The following is a 20357-nucleotide window of genomic DNA, read 5'->3' as shown; positions in this document are numbered from 1 at the left end:
GACCCTAAATAATAGGAACACAACTGTGTAAACGTGTACTTTCTTTCAGTAGTTCAGATTTTGATATTATGTTCTTTTTCCAACCTGTAAAGCTACTTAAGATTTTTATTTTTAAACGAAACAAAATAGCACTGTCTTTTCTGATAAAACCACACTTAAATCAATGCTCGGCTCCTTCACAAGAGAGGAGGTTCCAATACTCAGTACAACAGAGAAATGAAAAGTTATTAGATGTGGTGGGTGAGATCCATATCCTGGGGAAATGCAAACATCTTCCCTAGTAGTCTGTGCTGAATGAAAGACCTGCAGTGCTTCAGGTTCTCCTCTGGTATCATCTCAAAGCATGAGAAAAACCACCACATGATTTCTTTTTTTTTTTTTTTTTTTTTTATTATTTTTGGCTGTGTTGGGTCATTGTTGCTGCACGTGGGCTTTCTCTAGTTGTGGTGAGCAGGGGCTACTCTTTGTAGCTGTGCATGGGCTTCTCAATGTGGTGGCTTCTCTTGTTGCGGAGCACGGGCTCTAGAGCACGTGGGCTTCAGTAGATGCGGTGTGTGGGCTCTAGAGCGCAGGCTTAGTAGTCGTGGCACATGGGCTTAGTTGCTCCGCGGCATGTGGGATCTTCCCGGACTAGGGCTCGAACCCGTGTCCCCTGTATTGGCGGGCAGATTCTTAACCACTGCGCCACCAGGGAAGCCCACCACATAATTTCTTAAAAAAAAAAAACAAGGAATACCAATATCCTTATTTTTATATTTTTAGAAAGAAGAAAAAACAAAAAATGTTACTGTACCTTTCCAATGAATTATGAATTGGTACAATAGGATGTTTCATCTTTAAAAGAAGCAAAGAAAAGAAAATTCACATGTTAAACTCCCAACAGACTATATTTAGAGTTTTATCACATATGAAAGTGGTAAATATGATCATAACACACACTGCCCCACTCAAGAGGAATAATTTTAGGTCTTCCCCAAAGAAAGGAGTCATTGATCTCAACCAGTCTTTAATAGTTATTCAAATAAGGGTACCCAAATTTCTAAGAAAAAGGAAGATGGTCTTTTGAAGGGCCTAATTACCATATTTATACCCTTGGTGGTTAGCTTTCTTGTAATTACTATTACACTCATTAAATATTATTAAATACCAAACTATGATACAGCATTGTATCAAACACTGGAAGCATACAGGTAAACAGTATGGGGTTCTTGCCCTTAAGGTAATTTCAATATAGAATAAGGCTAAAATAGGGGTATGCGTAGAGGAGGAACTCTTAGCCCAACTAAGGGACTCAGGGAAAGAGAGATTAAATTTTGAAGGATGAATAAGAGCTAACCAGGGAAAGACAGGTGAGAAGGGCATTCTTGGTCCTGGGAAATGGCCCAAAGAAGTGGGGGAGCTACAAGCAGTTAATATGTTCAAGCCAGGTTATGAAAAAGAAAGAGGTTGGTGATGTGGGAAGGGGCTAGGACGTTTTGACTTTAACCTGTAGGCAATGAGGGAGCCACTAAAAGGTTTAGGTAAAGTGGCCCAATTTACACTGCATGAACAGAAACACTGTAGGCTGCCTGGAAGAGCTGAAGGCAGCTAGTTAGAAGGCTATCACCAATCTCAGCAAGACTCCCTGGACAAGGAGGCTGGAGACAAGAAACTAGCTACATCAGAGAGAGACATGTTCAGGTGGTAAACCTGCCAACACTAACTGACTGGATACAAGGGACTAAGGGCATATATAATAGTGGACATAAAGGAAAGTCCACTACAAAAACGTCTTTATCAGTTGCCAAAGGGTGATGGAGAACTTAGCTCAGTATATCACTTTCTTAACTTTTCATCATGCCCTACTGCAGCCAAGCTGACCTGGTCTGTTACCTTGTTGGACTTGAGCATGGCCAGCTGAGGTGATCCTGGGGGAGTGCGATAGAGCAGCTCAGAAGTGAAGGCTGCGTTTGCGATCTGCATGCATTCCTCCAAAGTCTTCAGAAAAGTATTGCAGGTTGATTTCAGCAGAGTTCCCACATCAATTCCCTCCTACAAAACAACCAGAGTGAAGACTCCTTTACCTTGCCAAAAAGGAAAAAGCCCAGTTGTGGAATGTCCTTAGAGGTTTTATCCATCTAGTAACGGGTAATAACAATAATCACGTACCCATCTATTTTGCTGGACAAATATGTGTATCAGTCATAAAAGAAAAAGACTGAGCAAGTCCAACTTATCTATTAATCATACTCAAGCCTTACCCTCAATCTGCCCTTCATGCTCACCCACCACCCCAACTGAAGGCAACGACTTCTCTCAACTCAACAACACTATATGACAGCAGGATGTCAGGTGCTAGGCGCTGAGCCCTTGTGGAGTTTGCAGTCTATAAGGGATGGCAGACACCAAACAGAATCACATGGACTGAAGACCAGTGGGATCAATGGAAAAATGTCTCCCACTGTCTGAGTAAAAATGAATTTCTGGAATAGAAGCATTAGAAACCACAAATCACACACTGTTGGCTTTCAGAATGAGTTTTTGGCTTTCAGTACAGATGAGTCTAAGAGGTTTCAGCAACTGGAATTATTCTGAATATCTAATCATTTTTTTCTCCAAGTTATTTCACTTGCTCAGGTTGTTCTTCCTTTGGATATTGATATTAATAAGTTGTTCAGGAAACTGAGGCTACCGCCTGACTAGAGAGTTTGGTAACCACATCTTAGTGGTATTAAAGTCACCAGATTGGGCCCAAGATGGAGTCACTCATGCTAAGTCTCACATCAGCAAACCAAAAACTTATCTAAGTTTCTATGCTGGGCTCTCCCAGAAAAGGCAGGCCTAGGTCAACCAATCAGTGCTTGCCTGCTCAGCACAAGTTAGTGTACTGACCTGGCTCCAAGACTTCCCTTTGCTCCATATAAGAAAACTAACCCTGCTTTAACCATTCAGCAAATGCCCAGTATAACTTCCTTGTTCCTGCTCACTTTGGTCTATAAAGATCTCTAGCCTGGTACAGCTCTTCACAGCTCCTTTCTATCTGCTAGACTGGATGCTGCCTGATTTATGAATTGCTGAATAAAGCTAATAAGATCTTTAAATTTTACTCAGGTGAATTTTGTTCTTTAACCATAGCCTCTATATTTTCCTCAATTTTGTATTTCTAACAAGCTAGACGTTACTGGTCATGAACCACTATTTTTCAGACACCAATTACAATGTGTGGTTTTTTTCCACACCACCAAGAAATTCCTGGACACCAGCTGGGTGTCTTACAATTCTGACACAATTTACCTGGAAATAGTGTCAGATCTCACAGGTTAAGCGCTCAGTCCTACAAGATTGCTCCCCACCCCCACTTCAGACACCAATGGCAAGTTCAGGGTGTCACTTGTGCTACTCACTGACCCACTCTAGACTGAAGATTCCAACAACCCCCTCCTTGTGTTTACTTACTTTGCCAGAGCAGCTCGCAGAACTAAAAGAAACATTTAACTTATTAGACTGCCAGTATATTATAAAAGGATATAACTCAGGAACAGCCAGATGGAAGAGATGCATAGGGCAAGGCATGTGGGAAGAGGCTTGGCGCTTCCATGCTCCCCGAGTATGCCACTCTCCCCAGTCAACGCATATTCACCCACTCGGGAGCTCTCCAAACCCCATGCTGTGGGTTATGGAAGCTTCATTAAATGTGCACGATTAATTAAATCATTGGCCAAGGGTGACTAAAGTCAACCTTCAATCCCTCTCCCCTCCCAGGAGGTGAGGGGGTAGGAATGAAAGTTCCAACCCTCTAATCACTTGCTTGGGTCTACAGTCAACCAGAGCCTCCATCCTTAGTATTTTCCAATAGTTGCCTCATGAACATAACAAAAGACACTTTTTATCACCTGGAAATTCCAAGGGTTTTTTTTTGGAGCTCTGTGCCAAAAACTAGACAAAGACCAACCATATATTTCTGATTATAAATCACAAGATCATAACCACAGTTTCATTAGCAAGTTCCCAAGGCACTTACTATAAACACTTCCTAGAATTAAAAATTGCTGTGTTCACTTTTTCCCTTCCTACTAGACCAGGGCTTCTCTACCTTGGCATCACTGGCATTTGGGGCTGGCTTACTGGAGCAGGGGATATAGGGGGAGTGGCTCTCCTATCCATTGCAGATATTAAGCAGCATCCGGCCTCTACCCCTTAGATGCCGACAGCACTCCCCCAGTAGTGACAACCAAAAATGTCTCAGACATTGCCCAATGTCTCCTGAGGAGCAAAACTGCTCCGGGTTGAGAATCAACGCTCTAGGCTCTAACATCCCAAAAGCAGGACTGAAGTGTTTTGGTACCCCTCCCATCTCCCTCCCCCAGCACAGTATCTTGTACACAATAGGCAGTTGCTGAATGAGTGAGACCCCCCCCCAAAAGTGAATGAAAGTGAGTTAAATCACCTTTATTAGAAAAACTTAAGAGCACATATATGACTAGTAGCATAGTGATACACTACCTAAGAAAAGTAATTGAAAACCATTAATTATAATCTGCAGATTCTTCATTTTGTGGGCACTGTTTTTCAGACAACTTCTCTGTGAGCAGAGCAGAGACCCCTCTCTGGTTAATGTGACCCATTCAGTACATAGCTTAACACCACACAGATCTTTTAATATACCTTTTAGGATGAGTACATAACAATTTCATTAGTAAATGATAAAAATCGCAATCCTTGCTGATGATGGAGAGAAATAAAGCTGTGTCTCTGTCTTTGGAAGCACTAGTCTCTACTCAAGCAGAACATCGACTACGGTGACGTAAACTCCTGTTACAGTCTCACCAGAGGTGACACATACATATTACTGACAGACACGGTGCTGTCACCTTGGGAGCCACAGGCGCAGTATAGGAGTGGCTCCGCTAGACAGCTGAGGCTGTATTTTAGAAAGCTATGCAAACTGGGGAGACACATAGTTTAGTACATCAGTACTAAAGTTAAAAGTTCCAAAATTATCAACTAATTAATCCTGAATTCATTCCAGGAAGGAAAACTATATGCTTCCATATGCTGAAATGCACACACTTCTTCTCTTTGTTGAAGTCGGTCACTTTTTTCCTCTGAAAAACAGTAAATTCCAAGGTAGGGATCATGTGAGAATAAGCAGCGCCTGTAAGCAACATCTGGTGCCACTTGTCATGTGGCTAAGAAGACTGGTATTTTACCTCGGAATTGGACACACCAGTTGCGGTCACTTCTTTTGTTTTATCTACTTGCTGAACAAGAAGATCACAGTAGAGTCTTAGTTCCGACATTTTGGTTTTCAAGTTTTCAGTGTTTTCAGCAAACTCTAAATAACAAAATGATGAAAACGTAATTTAATTCCCAGAATAAATAACTGATATACTAGTTACCATACTATACAGATAAGTGAAATATAATCTATGCCTAAAGTCAGATGTTTATAGTATGGGTTACAGATATGACATAATTGAAGTTATGGGAGCAAGAAAAAGAGAAAAAGGAGATTTCTAGTCTTCTGAAGTAATCTACATTATTTCTTGAGCCAACATATTTAACGATCACCAGTACAGGAAGAAGGAGACAGTATACCTCTGATCCACTTGTGTCAGAACTGGAAACAGTCAAGGGTTCAGGGTTTTGGTCTGCCACAGTTTTCCTATCTGTAAAATGGGGTCACAGCTATCTATCCAGTGCTCAAAACTGGGAAACAGTGTTCTGTAACATGCAATTACCACTAATAAGACAGCTTGTGAATTCAGAGGACTGGTCCAGCATGCTGCCTGGCAAGGCGAACGGCACCCTCTGCACACCTGCTGCTCCTTCATTAGCACGGCACTCCAGCCATCCTGGCGCTGAGGGCTCGGCTACAATCATAACTGCCTCTGCTTTCCTATCCGTGAAAAAGCTGCACATTACCACCTGATCTGAGTCAGAGCTGACAGTGTCTAGAATTTGCTCTCGACTTAGCATTGAAAAACAACCAACAAATAGGTCATTTTACTGTGTCTACTTGAAGAGTTAAGCACATCTGCCATATGTGTCATGAGAAAGGTCCCCTGAAACACTTGTTCCCAGAGGCCCCTCTCTCCCACCAATCTTTTCAGGTGTACATTCGAGGCTGGGGGGCTGGGAAGGCAGAGCTCAGGCAGTAAGCCCTGGCACTCACGACCCAGGCAAAATAGAAAGTTATGCCATGGTTCTCAGGAGACCTAATGATGTTGAGTTAATGAGCATTAAGCAGCAGCAACCTGACAATTAAGTATCCATCTACCCCAGGAACAGGGAGGGGAAAACGGGGTGTTACTGCAGGAAATACCAGATCCAAGGCTTCTCTGGCTCAGCTACTCTTTACCAAAAGTCAACTTTGTGCCAGATGAGGTACCTCATGGTAATCCTTCTAAGATAGGTAATTACCTCTTTTCAAAATATAAGGAAACTGAAGATTAGAGAGGTTAAGTGACCTATGTCAAGGTCACAAAGACATGATTTGAACCCAGTTGTATCTGGCTCCAAAACCTGCATTCTTTCTACTATGACATGCTAAGAAAGAAGAGTCAGACTGTTTAAGGTCCACTGAGATATACAGCACTTGCATGATATAAAAAGCTGGCTATGGGGGCTTCCCTGGTGGCGCAGTGGTTGAGAATCTGCCTGCCAATGCAGGGGACACGGGTTCGAGCTCTGGTCTGGGAAGATCCCATATGCCGCGGAGCAACTAGGCCCATGAGCCACAACTACTGAGCCTGTGCGTCTGGAGCCTGTGCCCTGCCACAAGAGAGGCCACGAGAGCGAGAGGCCCGCGCACTGCAATGAAGAGTGGCCCCCGTTTGCCGCAACTAGAGAAAGCCCTCACACAGAAACAAAGACTCAACACAGCCAAAAATAAATAAATAAAATACTGAATACATAACTACTTAAAAAAAAAAAAAAAGCTGGCTATGGCTACGTGGTCAGAAGCAAGATAACAAATACGGGAACCCAGAGATGCCACTAGGTGATTCCCAGGGTTCCCAGTCCAGAGGACAATCAGTACTTGCCTTTTTCTTTCTGGGTCCTACTGTCTGTCAGGCAGGCCTTGGCTGACCCCAAGGCTACCAGCCACCGTTGTCTCTCAGCCACACTTCTGGCCTTCAGGTAGAAATATTGTTCCCCAGGGATTATCAGGTCCATGCGTGTGTTATCTACAGAATGAACTGGGAGCAAGGCACAGGGAGGTCAGAAACCCAGAAAAGCCCCGTCTGGGTAGCCTCCACTCCACCCAAATTCTTGAGCTTAACTGGCGCACCAGTCACTGAGAGCTTCTTCCAAGAGAGGATGTCAGCCCTTACTACTTCTCCTGGATTATTTATCTCTTCCTAGAGGTCTCTGCTAATGGAGAGGGAAAACTCTGCAATTGGCTCCAAGGTCTCACCAGGACTTTGGCCTAAAAAAGAAATCACCTAAATCTCCTTAGGATCGTTTATAAGAGGAGAGAGGAAAAATCTCTCTTCTGGTGTGTGTGTGTAAAGTATGCTGCTCTGCGGCCAAAAAGGCTTGATGCAAACAAGTAAGGATGTGCTCTTTATCTCCTTGGGTTATTGAAAAGCAATCAAGAACACAGTATTTTTCCTTTCTACCTTCCTTCACTAGTCTTATCAAAAATGTGAGAATTCCCTTAGAACAGTTTAGGAGAAGAAACAAGCAAGCCACACTCTCCTTCACCTCCCCAAGCCCCATGCCCCAAATTCCCTTCTAGTCAGTTTCTGAGCCACATCCTCTCAGCATGTCTCAAGATTCTCAAAACCAAGAAGAAAAGGCTATTTGTAGGTCTGTTAGGTGCTTGTTTGTTTAGTTTTGAGCATGGTGGTGGTGGCGAGAAGGTGTGTATGTGTCGTGATTTAAACACAGAAGTGTTTGATGTTGCAATAAAAAGACAAATAAGCTTAGCAAACTGCCACAAGCCCGAGGTGAGCAGGTGACCAAGGAATGAGTACTACATGTGTGGTTAATAAGCACACTGCTCTCATTTATTCTGACTATCTCTAAACCAACCTCCTTGTAAAAACTCACTGCAGTTTTAGGTCTTACTTGTAAGACTTCTTCTGGGGGACATAACATTATATATCTTTATACTATGGGAGCAGCAGAGAAAGGCACACAGAAGCCAGTGTTTTTTTTATTTTGGGGGAGAAACAGAAAGAAAAATAAAACCTGCAAGTGTCTTGGCTTCTCACCTTGAATTTCACACACCGCCATCTGGATGCTCCCTTTGCAACCTTTCCAAGCATCTTCAGGAGAATCATAATAAGATAATATTCCCCCACAGAGAAGGAACCACCGAGGCTGCCAACCTGAAAACAGAAGCAAGAGCATGGTCTCAATTACTGCTTCCCAGGACATAGGAATAGCACCTAACAAAGGATGCTGGATTCTATCTAGCTCCAAGGAACTTACATTCTGGGGGAAAATTCTAAGAGAAAGAAATAAGTTAGAAAAGATCTGTATGTTTGATCTCATTTTTGCATAGACGTCTGGAAGGATCAGCAATAAATATGGTGATGATTCTCTAGGTAATGGGATTACTTATGATTTTTATTCCTTTTTCCCCCTAATACAGTACTAGTAATCTTTGGTTTTTACTTTTTCTAAGATAAAAGATTATTATTTTACAAACATTATTGTTAACATACTTGCTCTCCTCCCCTCTGGTTAAGAAAAATTATTCCAAACCTAGAAATGAGATAAAAGATTATGCTGCCCTTTCAACATCATACGAAGTGCTGTCTAATAAGCCTGCCTAAGGTCATATGTTCCCTAAGGAAAGATAACTTTAACTTACTATTTGGTATTGATCCACTGAACTGGAATAATCTTAAAACATTCAAGGGCTTAACTACTTTTACTTCACAGCATTTCAGGGGACGAACCATATTCAGTGGAAACACACATCTTATCTAGTCCTCTTACACAACCTATGTTCTAGTCAAACCAAACTTACTTGCTGTATGCCTGCCTCAGGGCTTTTGCTCAAACTGGATCTTCTTCCTAAAATGTCATCCCTGACTACCTCTGCATAAGCCTTGTTAGTCTCCTCATCAGGTGTATTTTTTCCTTCTCTGAAATGCCATAGCCTTTTAAGGATACATTTCTCTCACTAGACTCTTCTACAGCTGAGACAGCTGGAGGGAAGGTTGGTAGGCGCTTTGCGCAGAGCCCCAAGGGCTGCTCAGGTACATACCTGATGGGCCCTTGGGAAGTGATTCACACCAGCTAAATACGTAAGTCACCAATTGATGTCAAAGTAGTATTGTTAGGGAACCACTAACTGAAACCGCCCACTCTGGCCAGGCAGAATAATAACTGCTTGCATGAGTTATCTCACAACAGGAGGTCTCAATAAGAAACACGGAACTGACCAGCTACCACCAGCTGGCAGGAATCGGGAGAGGCCAAAAGGAGGGAGGAGATGCCAGCCATAACATGTCCTGCCGATGTCCCAGAAACCCTGATGCTGGAAACCACCTTGACTGAGAGATGCGTGCGTCACCAGGAATTGGACCAAATATGGGCACAAGCAAGGTGACTGGCCAGAGACAACCTGGGAAGCTAACCCCATGACCATAAACCCTGAGCCGTGAGCTACGTGGCAGAGCAGTTCTCCTGGGTTTCCTTTCCCCGCTGCTCTCCCCCCGGGGGGCCCCTTCCCAATAAAGTCTTTTGCTTTGTCAGCATGTGTGTCTCCTTGGACAATTCATTCCCGGGTGTTAGACAAGAGCCCACTCTTGGGCCCTGGCAGGGGTTCCCCTTCTGGTAACAGCACCAATTTATTACGCTATAACAGAAGATTAGTACACTTCCTGGAGCACCCATAGCCTAAGACCATAGTTCAGGGAAACTTACATTTTTAATCAGGAGGCTAAATGGTCAGCACTAAATCTAAGCTCAGGCACAGGAGCTAGGGGGCAGGCGAGATGTTTCACTCATCATTTACTTCATCAGGGTCTGCTTTCTAGGAAACAGAACACTCAGGCCTGCTCAGGTACCACATCTCTCACTTCCTTAAACAAAATTGGATAAAGACCAATTCTCAATATCCACCCTCATACCAGTCACTGAAATATCCTTCCCTAAAAGCCTTCTCAACCAAAGATGAGTAATGTATTCTACAACTATGGCTTACGTTCCTCTTATTCCAACTCATACTGGGGACTTCCTTCCCAGCGATGAACCTAGACCCTTTACTGGACAGCAGGAGCCCCACGGCCTTATCTCAACACCCCCACAAGTTGATTACTGGCTAGAAAACCTCTTGGGGTGAACTTGAAAATTTTATTTCAGAAGGCGATGCTTCTTGACCTTGGCTTCAAATTCTACGGAAACACAAACCCGAAGGCTACTATTCTTGGCACAAACATTACAATCCAGGAAATCAAACTGATCATCAGATTGTCTTGTTGAGTAGATAATCAACACTCCTGGAGTCAGATATTATTAGTGATATTTTAGCCCTTTGCAAGAGAGTCATTATTTATACCTTACGCCATCTCCCCTCACTGAAACAGAAGAATCAATTCCTAAGAATCTGAGAAACGGAAAGGGCCTTTGAAATCACCTAGTCCAACCAGCTCATTTTACAGAGAAGGAAACCAATCCCAGGTAGATTAAGTGACCTATCTAAGGTCACACCGGAAGTACACAACAGAGTTGGGAAGAAAACTATGTCTTTGTAACACTGTCCCTCCTGGCATAACAACCCCCAAACCTTGATTCCCCATTGCTAGAAAGCTATCCTGGTATAGAACAGTAGCATCTTCTCCCTTACAGCTCAACTCCCATGATTATGTTTGGTGTGAACACTCTCCAAATCCACTATGACTCTCAAGTAGAGGGAGTTCAGCATACCCTCAATAATCATATTTTATCAAATTTAGGACCCCATCTGTATTAGTCTTGGTTCTCCAAAGAAACAGAACCAATAATATGTATGTATATCTATATATAATTTATTATAAGGAATTGGCTCATGCAATTACAGAGGCTGCAAAATTCCAAGATCTGCAGTCAGCAAGCTAGAGAATCAGGAGAGCCAATTTGTAATTACAGTCCAAAAGTCATCAGGCTTGAGACCCAAGAAGAGCCAGTGTTTCAGTGAGACTAAGAAAACAGGAAAAGACCAGTATCCCAGCTCAACAGTCAAGCAGGAAGAGCTACCACTTACTCAGCCTTTTTGTTCTACTTAGGTCTTTGACTGACTGGATGAGACCCACTCACGTTAGGGAAAGCGATTTACTTTACTCAGTCTATCAGTTCAAATGTTAATCTCATCCAGAAACACCCTCAGACACACCCAGAATGATGTTAGGTCAAATGTCTGGGCACCCCATGGCCCAGGCAAGTTGACACAAAAAATTAACCATCACATACCATTAATTTGAAGATAAACTAAAATATATGCATGTGATGTGACCGACAAGGCTTAATTTCCAAAATATACAAATAGCTCATACAACTCAATAACAAAAAACAAACAACCCAATCAAAAAATGGGCAGAAGACCTAAACAGTCATTTTTCCAAAGAAGACATACAGATGACCAATAGGCACATGAAAAGATGCTCAACATCGCTAATTATCAGAGAAATACAAATCAAAACTACCATGAGGTATCACCTCACACCGGTCAGAATGGCCATCATTAAAAAGTCTACAAATAATAAATGCTGGAGACGGTGTGGAGAAAAGGGAACCCTGCTACACTGATGGTGGGAATGTAAATTGGTGGAGCCACTATGGAAAACAGTATGGAGGTTTCTTAAAAAACTAAAAACAGCGTTACTGTATGATCCAGCAATCCCACTCCTGGGCATATATCTGGAAAAAGCTCTAATTCAAAAAGCTACATGCACCCCTATGTTCACAGCAGCACTATTTACAATAGCCAAGACATGGAAGCAATCTAAATGTCCATCGACAGATGAATGGATAAAGAAGATGTGGTGTGTGTGTACACACACACACACACACACACACACACACACAATGGAATACTACTCAGCCATAAAAAAGAATGAAAAATTCCATTTACAGCTACACGGATGGACCTAGAGATTATCATACTAAGTGAAGTAAATCAGACAGAGAAAGACAAATATCATATGATATCACTTATGTGTGAAATCTAAAATAAGATACGAATGAACTTACAAAACAGAAATAGACTCACAGACATAGAAAACAAACTTATGGTTATCAAAGGGGAAAGGGGGTGGGGGAGGGATAAATTAGGAGTTTGGGATTAGCAGATGCAAACTACTGTATAGAAAATAGATAAACAACAAGGTCCTAATGTATAGCACAGGGAACTGTATTCAATATCTCTTCTAACAACCTATATGGAAAAGAATATGAAAAAGAAAAAATATATATATAACTGAATCACTCTGCTGTATACCAGAAACTAACACATTGTAAATCAATTATACTTCAATTTAAAAAAAACCAAAAAATAACCTGCCCATTAAGCAATGACATGATACTCATTCTCAGATGCTTCCTGACTTCAGAGCTGTTGGAATGTGAAAAAAAAATGCCTAAAAATTGAAAAAATGTGGTATAAACTAGGTTTATCTTACAGGAATCTGAAAAATGTTAAATAACCCAAACACACACACACACACACACACACGCACACAGCACAGCTGCAATATATATATATATATATTTTTTTTTTTTTTTTTTTTTTTTTTTTTGCTGTACGCGGGCCTCTCACCGCCGCGGCCCCTCCCGTCGCGGAGCACAGGCTCCGGACACACAGGCTCCGCGGCCACGGCTCGCGGGCCCAGCCGCTCCGCGGCACGCGGGATCCTCCGGGACCGGGGCACGAACCCGCGTCCCCCGCACCGGCAGGCGGACCCCCAACCACTGCGCCACCAGGGAAGCCCCAGCTGCAATATATTTTTAAAGTAGCTTGTAAATGATAATAGTAACTGAAATAATACCTTCTCTGTAGTAGGTTCTGTATTTATCTAGGAAAAGTTATAATGACACTAGAAGAGTTTCAGTTATTTTATTCTGTAGCTTGTAACTATAAAAACCGTGACCAAGAACAACTTTTCCTTAAAGTGTAAAGTTCCTAGAATTTCAGAAGGCATGTTAAGAGACCACAGAAGTCTCATTCCCATTATCTGAGATTTAAAGGCAGAGCAATGGAGAGTCCAGAGTAATGTAGAGGCACACTGCTCTTTCACGATGTACAGTCCTGGGAAGCTCAGATACAGTTCAGGAATGATGGATGAATTGCATGAGAAAAGAGGCATGCATGATGAAAAGGCCATTAATGCACTTCCTGTTTTAAATTAATCTGCTGTTACCTTGGTTTGGGTGATGGCTAATTTTATGTATGAACTTGACTGGCCTACCAGATGCTCAGATAGCTGGTAAACCATTATTTCTGGGTGCGTCTGTGAGGGCGTCTCTGGGAGATATTAGCATTTGGATCAGCAGACTGAGTAAAGATTGCCATCACCAATGCGGGTGGACATCATGCAATCTAATGAGGGCCTGAGTAGAACAGAAAGGCAGAGGAAGGGTGAATCTCCTCTCTCTGCCTGAGCTGCAACATCCATCTTCTCCTGCCCTGGACACTGATGCTCCTCATTCTTGGGCTTTTAGACTCAGACCAGGACTTGAACCATCCACCACCCTTGATTCTCAGGCCTGTAAACTCAGAGTGAATTGTGTTACCAGCCTTTCTGGTTCTCCAGCTTGCTGAGAAAAGACTGTAGGACTTCATAATCTCCATAACTGCATGAGCCAATTCCTATCATAAATCTCCTCATATGTATATATATGGTTCTGTTTCTCTGGAGAACCTAATACACTTGAAAATGATAAAATACTCAAGGTAACAAAAGAGCAGATGAAAACTGTGGGTCTATACCAGTCCCTGATCCATTCAATTACCATTAGACTATCTTCCTGTCCAACCCTACTCCCTTTTTTTTTGCCATCCCTTACTAGAGATGGAAAGTGGTGTCAGCCAAACTCCCTGCTTAGAAGATTAGACAAGAAACTTCCATGAGCAGGGAAAAGTTTTAGCTCATATAAGCTACTGCTGCCAGGGATGGGCTAGGGTGATAAAGTATTTAAATGCCAATTTCACATATTTTGTATTATCTTGGATTATTTCACTATAGAAGGTACAGTGGACATTTATTTTTGGTAACCCAGCATCCACCTCCCACATTTCTGTTCCTAAAAACCCCCTTCTCCACACTCTATCCATGTAGTTTGGGTTGGACTGACTAGCCCCAGGGTGGGCCTGTGATTCAGCCTTAAATGGAGCTTCACATCCCCTTTCCTCAATGATATGTTCCAAGACAGGCAAGGGACCCAACCAGAAATAATTCTGGGACTTTTGCTGGGACTGGGGAAAGGTGGAAAGAAATGGAGACTGTCTCTCTTTTTTCTTTGGTCTCAAAGATGTTTACCTGGAGCTGCTGGAAGTCATTTTGCCACCACATGGACCTAAACATGGTCTACACATACAAGGAAAGCAGGTGGGAGGATTTGAGGGAGGCAGGGAAAGGAAGCAAATCTAGATGACATTTTTTGAACACTTCGATCAGACTGTGTAATACCTATAGATAAGATACTCTCTGGACTTTTCAGTTACATGGACTAATAGATGTCCATTTTTCACTTCAACCCTGAGTTGGATTTTTCTGTAATATTTCTAAGGTATCACATGATTATCTCACCAAATGTATAAAAAGCATTTGACAGAATCTAATATCCTTTCATAATAAAAACTCTTAACACATTAGGTATAGAAGGGAACTTCTTCAACCTGATAAAGGCATCTACAAAAACCCCACAGCTAACATCATACCCAATGACAAAAGACTGGATATTTTTCCCCCTGAGATCAGGAATAAGATAAAGATGCTTGCTTCCACCACTTTCAACACTGCATTGGAGGTTCTAGCCAGGGCAATTAGACTACAAAAGGCATCCAGATAGGAAGGGAAGAAGCAAATCTACCTCTATTCACAGACATGCTCCTGTATATTAAAAAAAAAAAAAGGAATCCACTTAAAAAACTATTAGAGGGCTTCCCTGGTGGCGCAGTGGTTGAGAGTCTGCCTGCCGATGCAGGGGACACGGGTTTGTGCCCTGGTCCGGGCGGATCCCACATGCCGCAGAGCGGCTAGGCCCGTGAGCCATGGCCGCTGAGCCTGTGCATCCGGAGCCTGTGCTCTGCAACGGGAGAGGCCACAATAGTGAGAGGCCCGCGTACCGAAAAAAAAAACAAAACCCCCCCCCCAAAAAACTATTAGAATAAATGAGTTCAGCAAAGTTGCAAGATATAAGACCAATACACGGAGCGAGGCTGCCCCGGTGCCGTATGGAGGCGAAGGTAGGGCCCACGCAGACTACGGGCGGCGCGTGCTCTGTGTTGGCGGAGGAGACCAAAAAGTGGATGGAACAGGCGATGCAAATGGCCAAAGAAGCCCTAGAAAATATTGAGGTTCCTGTTGGCTGCCTTTTGGTCTACAACAATGAAGTTGTAGGGAAGGGAAGAAACGAAGTTAATCAAACCAAAAATGCTACTCGACATGCAGAAATGGTGGCCATCGACCAGGCCCGAGATTGGTGTCGTCGACATGGCAAGAGTCCTTCTGAGGTGTTTGAACACATGGTGCTGTACGTCACTGTGGAGCCGTGTATCATGTGCGCAGCCGCTCTCCGCCTGATGAAAATCCCGTTGGTTGTCTATGGCTGTCAGAATGAACTATTTGGTGGTTGTGGCTCTGTTCTAGATATCGCCTCTGCTGATCTACCGAATACTGGGAGACCATTTCAGGCCCAAGAATCCACTTAGAAATTCTACTTTCCGAAAAGGAAATAAAAGGAATCCAAATTGGAAAAGAAGAAGTAAAGCTGTCACTGTTTGCAGATGACATGATACTATACATAGAGAAACCTAAAGATGCTACCAGAAAACTACTAGAGCTAATCAATGAATTTGGTAAAGTAGCAGGATACAAAATTAATGCACAGAAATCTCTGGCATTCCTGTACACTAATGATGAAAAAAAATCTGAAAGTGAAATCAAGAAAACACTCCCATTTACCAATGCAACAAAAAGAATAAAATATCTAGGAATAAACCTACCTAAGGAGACAAAAGACCTGTATGCAGAAAATTATAAGACACTGATGAAAGAAATTAAAGATGATACAAATAGATGGAGAGATATACCATGCTCCTGGATTGGAAGAATCAATATTGTGAAAATGGCTCTACTACCCAAAGCAATCTACAGATTCAATGAAATCCCTATCAAACTACCACTGGCATTTTTCACAGAACTAGAACAAAAAATTTCAAAATTTGTTTCGAAAAACAAAAGACCCCGAATAGCCAAAGCAATCTTGAGAACAAAAAACGGAGCTGGAGGAATCATGCTCCCTGACTTCAGACTATATTACAAAGCTACAGTAATCAAGACAGTGTGGTACTGGCACAAAAACAGAAAGATAGATCAATGGAACAGGATAGAAAGCCCAGAGATAAACCCACGCACATATGGTCAACTTATCTTTGATAAAGGAGGCAGGAATGTACAGTGGAGAAAGGACAGCCTCTTCAATAAGTGGTGCTGGGAAAACTGGACAGGGACATGTAAAAGTATGAGATTAGATCATTCCCTGACACCATACACAAAAATAAGCTCAAAATGGATTAAAGACCTAAATGTAAGGCCAGAAACTATCAAACTCTTAGAGGAAAACATAGGCAGAACACTCTATGACATAAATCACAGCAAGATCCTTTTGGACCCACCTCCTAGAGAAATGGAAATAAAAACAAAGATAAACAAATGGGACCTAATGAAACTTCAAAGCTTTCGCACAGCAAAGGAAACCATAAACAAGACCAAAAGACAACCCTCAGAATGGGAGAAAATATTTGCAAATGAAGCCACTGACAAAGGATTAATCTCCAAAATTTATAAGCAGATCATGCAGCTCAATAGCAAAAAAACAAACAACCCATCCAAAAATGGGCAGAAGACTTAAATAGGCATTTCTCCAAAGAAGATATACAGACTGCCAACAAACACATGAAAGAATGCTCAACATCATTAATCATTAGAGAAATGCAAATCAAAACTACAATGAGATATCATCTCACACCAGTCAGAATGGCCATCATCAAGAAATCTAGGGGCTTCCCTGGTGGCGCAGGGGTTGGGAGTCTGCCTGCCGATGCAGGGGACACGGGTTCGTGCCCCCGTCCGGGAAGATCCCACGTGCCGCGGAGCGGCTGGGCCTGTGAGCCATGGCCGCTGAGCCTGCGCGTCCGGAGCCTGTGCTCCGCAACGGGAGAGGCCACAGCAGTGAGAGGCCCGCGTACCACAAAAAAAAAAAAAAAAAAAAAAAAAAATTAAAAAAAAAGAAATCTAGAAACAATAAATGCTGGAGAGCGTGTGGAGAAAAGGGAACACTCTTGCACTGCTGGTGGGAATGTGAATTGGTACAGCCACTATGGAGAACAGTATGGAGGTTCCTTAAAAAACTAAAAATAGAACTACCATATGACCCAGCAATCCCACTACTAGGCATATACCCTGAGAAAACCATAATTCAAAAAGAGACATGTACCAAAATGTTCATAGCAGCTCTATTCACAATAGCCCAGAGATGGAAACAACCTAAGTGTCCATCATCGGATGAATGGATAAAGAAGATGTGGCACATATATACAATGGAATATTACTCAGCCATAAAAAGAAACGAAACTGAGCTATTTGTAATGAGATGGATAGACCTAGAGTCTGTCATACAGAGTGAAGTAAGTCAGAAAGAGAAAGACAAATATCGTATGCTAACACATATATATGGAATTTAAGAAAAAAACATGTCATGAAGAACCTAGGGGTAAAACAGGAATAAAGACACAGACCTACCTGAGAATGGACTTGAGGATATGGGGAGGGGGAAGGGTAAGCTGTGACAAAGCAAAAGAGAGGCATGGACATATATACACTACCAAACGTAAGGTAGATAGATAGTGGGAAGCAGCTGCATAGCACAGGGAGATCGGCTGGGTGCTTTGTGACCGCCTGGAGGGGTGGGATGGGGAGGGTGGGAGGGAGGGAGATGCAGGAGGGAAGGGATGTGGGAACAGATGTATATGTATGACTGATTCACTTTGTTATAAAGCAGAAACTAAAAAAAAAGAAAAAAAAAAACCAATACACGAGGAAGACCTTCAAGATGGCAAAGGAGTAAGCCGTGGAGATCACCTTCCTCCCCACAAATACATCAGAAATACATCTACATGTGGAACAGCTTCTACAGAACACCTACTGAACGCTGGCAGAAGACCTCAGACGTCCCAAAAGGCAAGAAACTCTGCACGTACCTGGGTAGGGCAAAAGAAAAAAAGGAAAAATAGAGACAAAAGAATAGGCACGTGACATGCATATCTGGGAGGGAGCTGTGAAGGAGGAAAACTTTCCACACACTAGGAGGCCCCATCACTGGTGGAGACAAGGGGTGGCGGGGGGTGGGAGGCTTTGGAGCCATGGAGGAGAGCGCAGTAACAGGGGTGCAGAGGGCAAAGTGGAGAGATTCCTGCACAGAGGATCGGTGCTGACCAGCACTCACCAGCCTGAGAGGCTTGTCTGCTCACCTGCTGGGGCGGCTGGGGGCTGGGAGCTGAGGCTCGGGCTTCAGAGGTCGGATCCCAGGGAGAGGACTGGGGTTGGCTGCATGAACACAGCCTGAAGGGGGCTAGTGCGCCACAGCTAGCTGCGAGGGAGTCCAGGAAAAAGTCTCAAACTGCCTAAGAGGAAAGAGACCATTGTTTCGGGGAACGCGAGGAGAGGGGATTCAGAGCACCACCTAAACAAGCTCGAGAGACAGGTGCGAGCCGCGTCTATCAGTGAGGACCCCAGAGACGGGCATGAGACACTAAGGCTGCTGCTGCAGCCACCAAGAAGCCTGTGTGCAAGCACAGGTCACCATCCGCACCTCCTTTCCCGGGAGCCTGTGCAGCCCGCCGCTGGCCTCTGCCGCCACAGGGTCGCCCCGCATTCCGTGCCCCTCCCTCCACCCAGCCTGAGTGAGGCAGAGCCCCCTAATCAGCTGCTCCTTTAACCCCCTGCTGTCTGAGTGAAGAACAGACACACTTGGAAGACTTACACGCAGAGGCGGGTCCAAAACCAAAGCTGAACCCCGGGAGCTGTGTGAACAAAGAAGAGAAAGGGAAATCACTCCCAGCAGCCTCGGGAGCAGCGGATTAAATCTCCACAATCAACTTGATGTACCCTGCATCTCTGGAATACCTGAATAGACAACGAATCATCCCAAATTGAGGAGGTGGACTTTGGGAGCAGCTGTAGATTTTGGATTTGCTTTCTGCGTCTAATTTGTTTCTGGCTTTATGTTTATCTTAGTTTAGTATTTAGAGCCTATTATCATTAGTAGATTTGTTTATTGATTTGGTTTCTCTCTTCCTTTTATATATATCTATATTTTTTCTTTTTCTCTTTTTGTGAGTGTGTATGTGCATGCTTCTTTGTGTGATTCTGTCTGTATAGGTTTGCTTTTACCATTTGTCCTAGGGTTCTGTCTGTCCATTTTCTTTTAGTATAGTTTTTAGCACTTGTTATCACTGGTGGATTTGTTTATTGGTTTGGTTGCTCTCTTCTTTTTTTTTTCAATTACTTTGTTTTAATCATTTAAAAAAATTTTTGACTTTAATAATTTTATTTTTCTTTTTTTTCTCCCTTTTCTTCTGAGCCATGTGGCTGACAGAGTCTTGGTGCTTCGGATGGGTGTCAGGCCTGAGACTCTGAGGTGAGAGAGCCAAGTTCAGGACACTGGTCCACCAGAGACCTCCTGGGCCCTCATAATATCAATCAGCAAAAGCTCTCCCAGAGACCTCCATCTCAACACTAAGACCCAGCTCCACTCAACGACCAGCAATCTCCATTGCAGGACACCCCATGCCAAACAACTAGCAAGACAGGAACACAACCCCACCCACTGACAGAGAGGCTGCCTAAAATCATACTAAGTTCACAGAAACCCAAAAACACACGACCAGATTCAGTCCTGCCCACCAGAAAGACAAGTACCAGCCTCATCCACCAGAACACAGGCACAAGTCCCACCCACCAGGAAGCTTACACAATGCACTGAACCAAGCTTACCCACTGGGGGCAGACACCAAAAACAATGGGAAGTATGAACCTGCAGCCTGCGAAAAGGAGACCCCAAACACAGTAAGTTAAGCAAAATGAGAGGACAGAGAAATACACAGCAGATGAAGGAGCAAGGTGAAAACCCACCAGACCAAATGAAGAGGAAATAGG

At 43.2% G+C, this 20357-nt stretch overlaps 1 protein-coding gene across 4 annotated transcripts in view; it reads right to left on the bottom strand.

Annotated features, from left to right (window-relative positions):
* The window catches only part of PLEKHA8 (pleckstrin homology domain containing A8), a 60097-nt gene that overhangs the window by 25699 nt on the left and 14041 nt on the right, over nt 1–20357 (bottom strand). For 2 of the 4 annotated variants that reach the window (XR_014295067.1, XM_082633148.1), the window contains exons 2-6: nt 8202–8318; nt 7026–7181; nt 5190–5314; nt 1873–2031; nt 794–834 (exon numbers count right to left, since the gene is read on the bottom strand). Coding sequence is in view for 3 of the 4 variants with exons in the window: in XM_082633148.1 (XP_082489274.1) it covers nt 794–834; nt 1873–2031; nt 5190–5314; nt 7026–7181; nt 8202–8318 (598 nt within the window). In the remaining variant the exon portion in view is untranslated. Of the gene's footprint in view, nt 1–793; nt 835–1872; nt 2032–5189; nt 5315–7025; nt 7182–8201; nt 8319–18670; nt 18824–20357 lie in introns of those variants that run through there. The other 2 variants (XM_082633150.1, XM_082633149.1) reach the window with 2 other exon arrangements.

Source organism: Mesoplodon mirus, assembly GCF_964341445.2.
Source record: "Mesoplodon mirus genome assembly, chromosome: 9".
Lineage (NCBI taxonomy): Eukaryota > Metazoa > Chordata > Mammalia > Artiodactyla > Ziphiidae > Mesoplodon > Mesoplodon mirus.
This window is presented reverse-complemented; position numbering and strand designations above follow the sequence as displayed.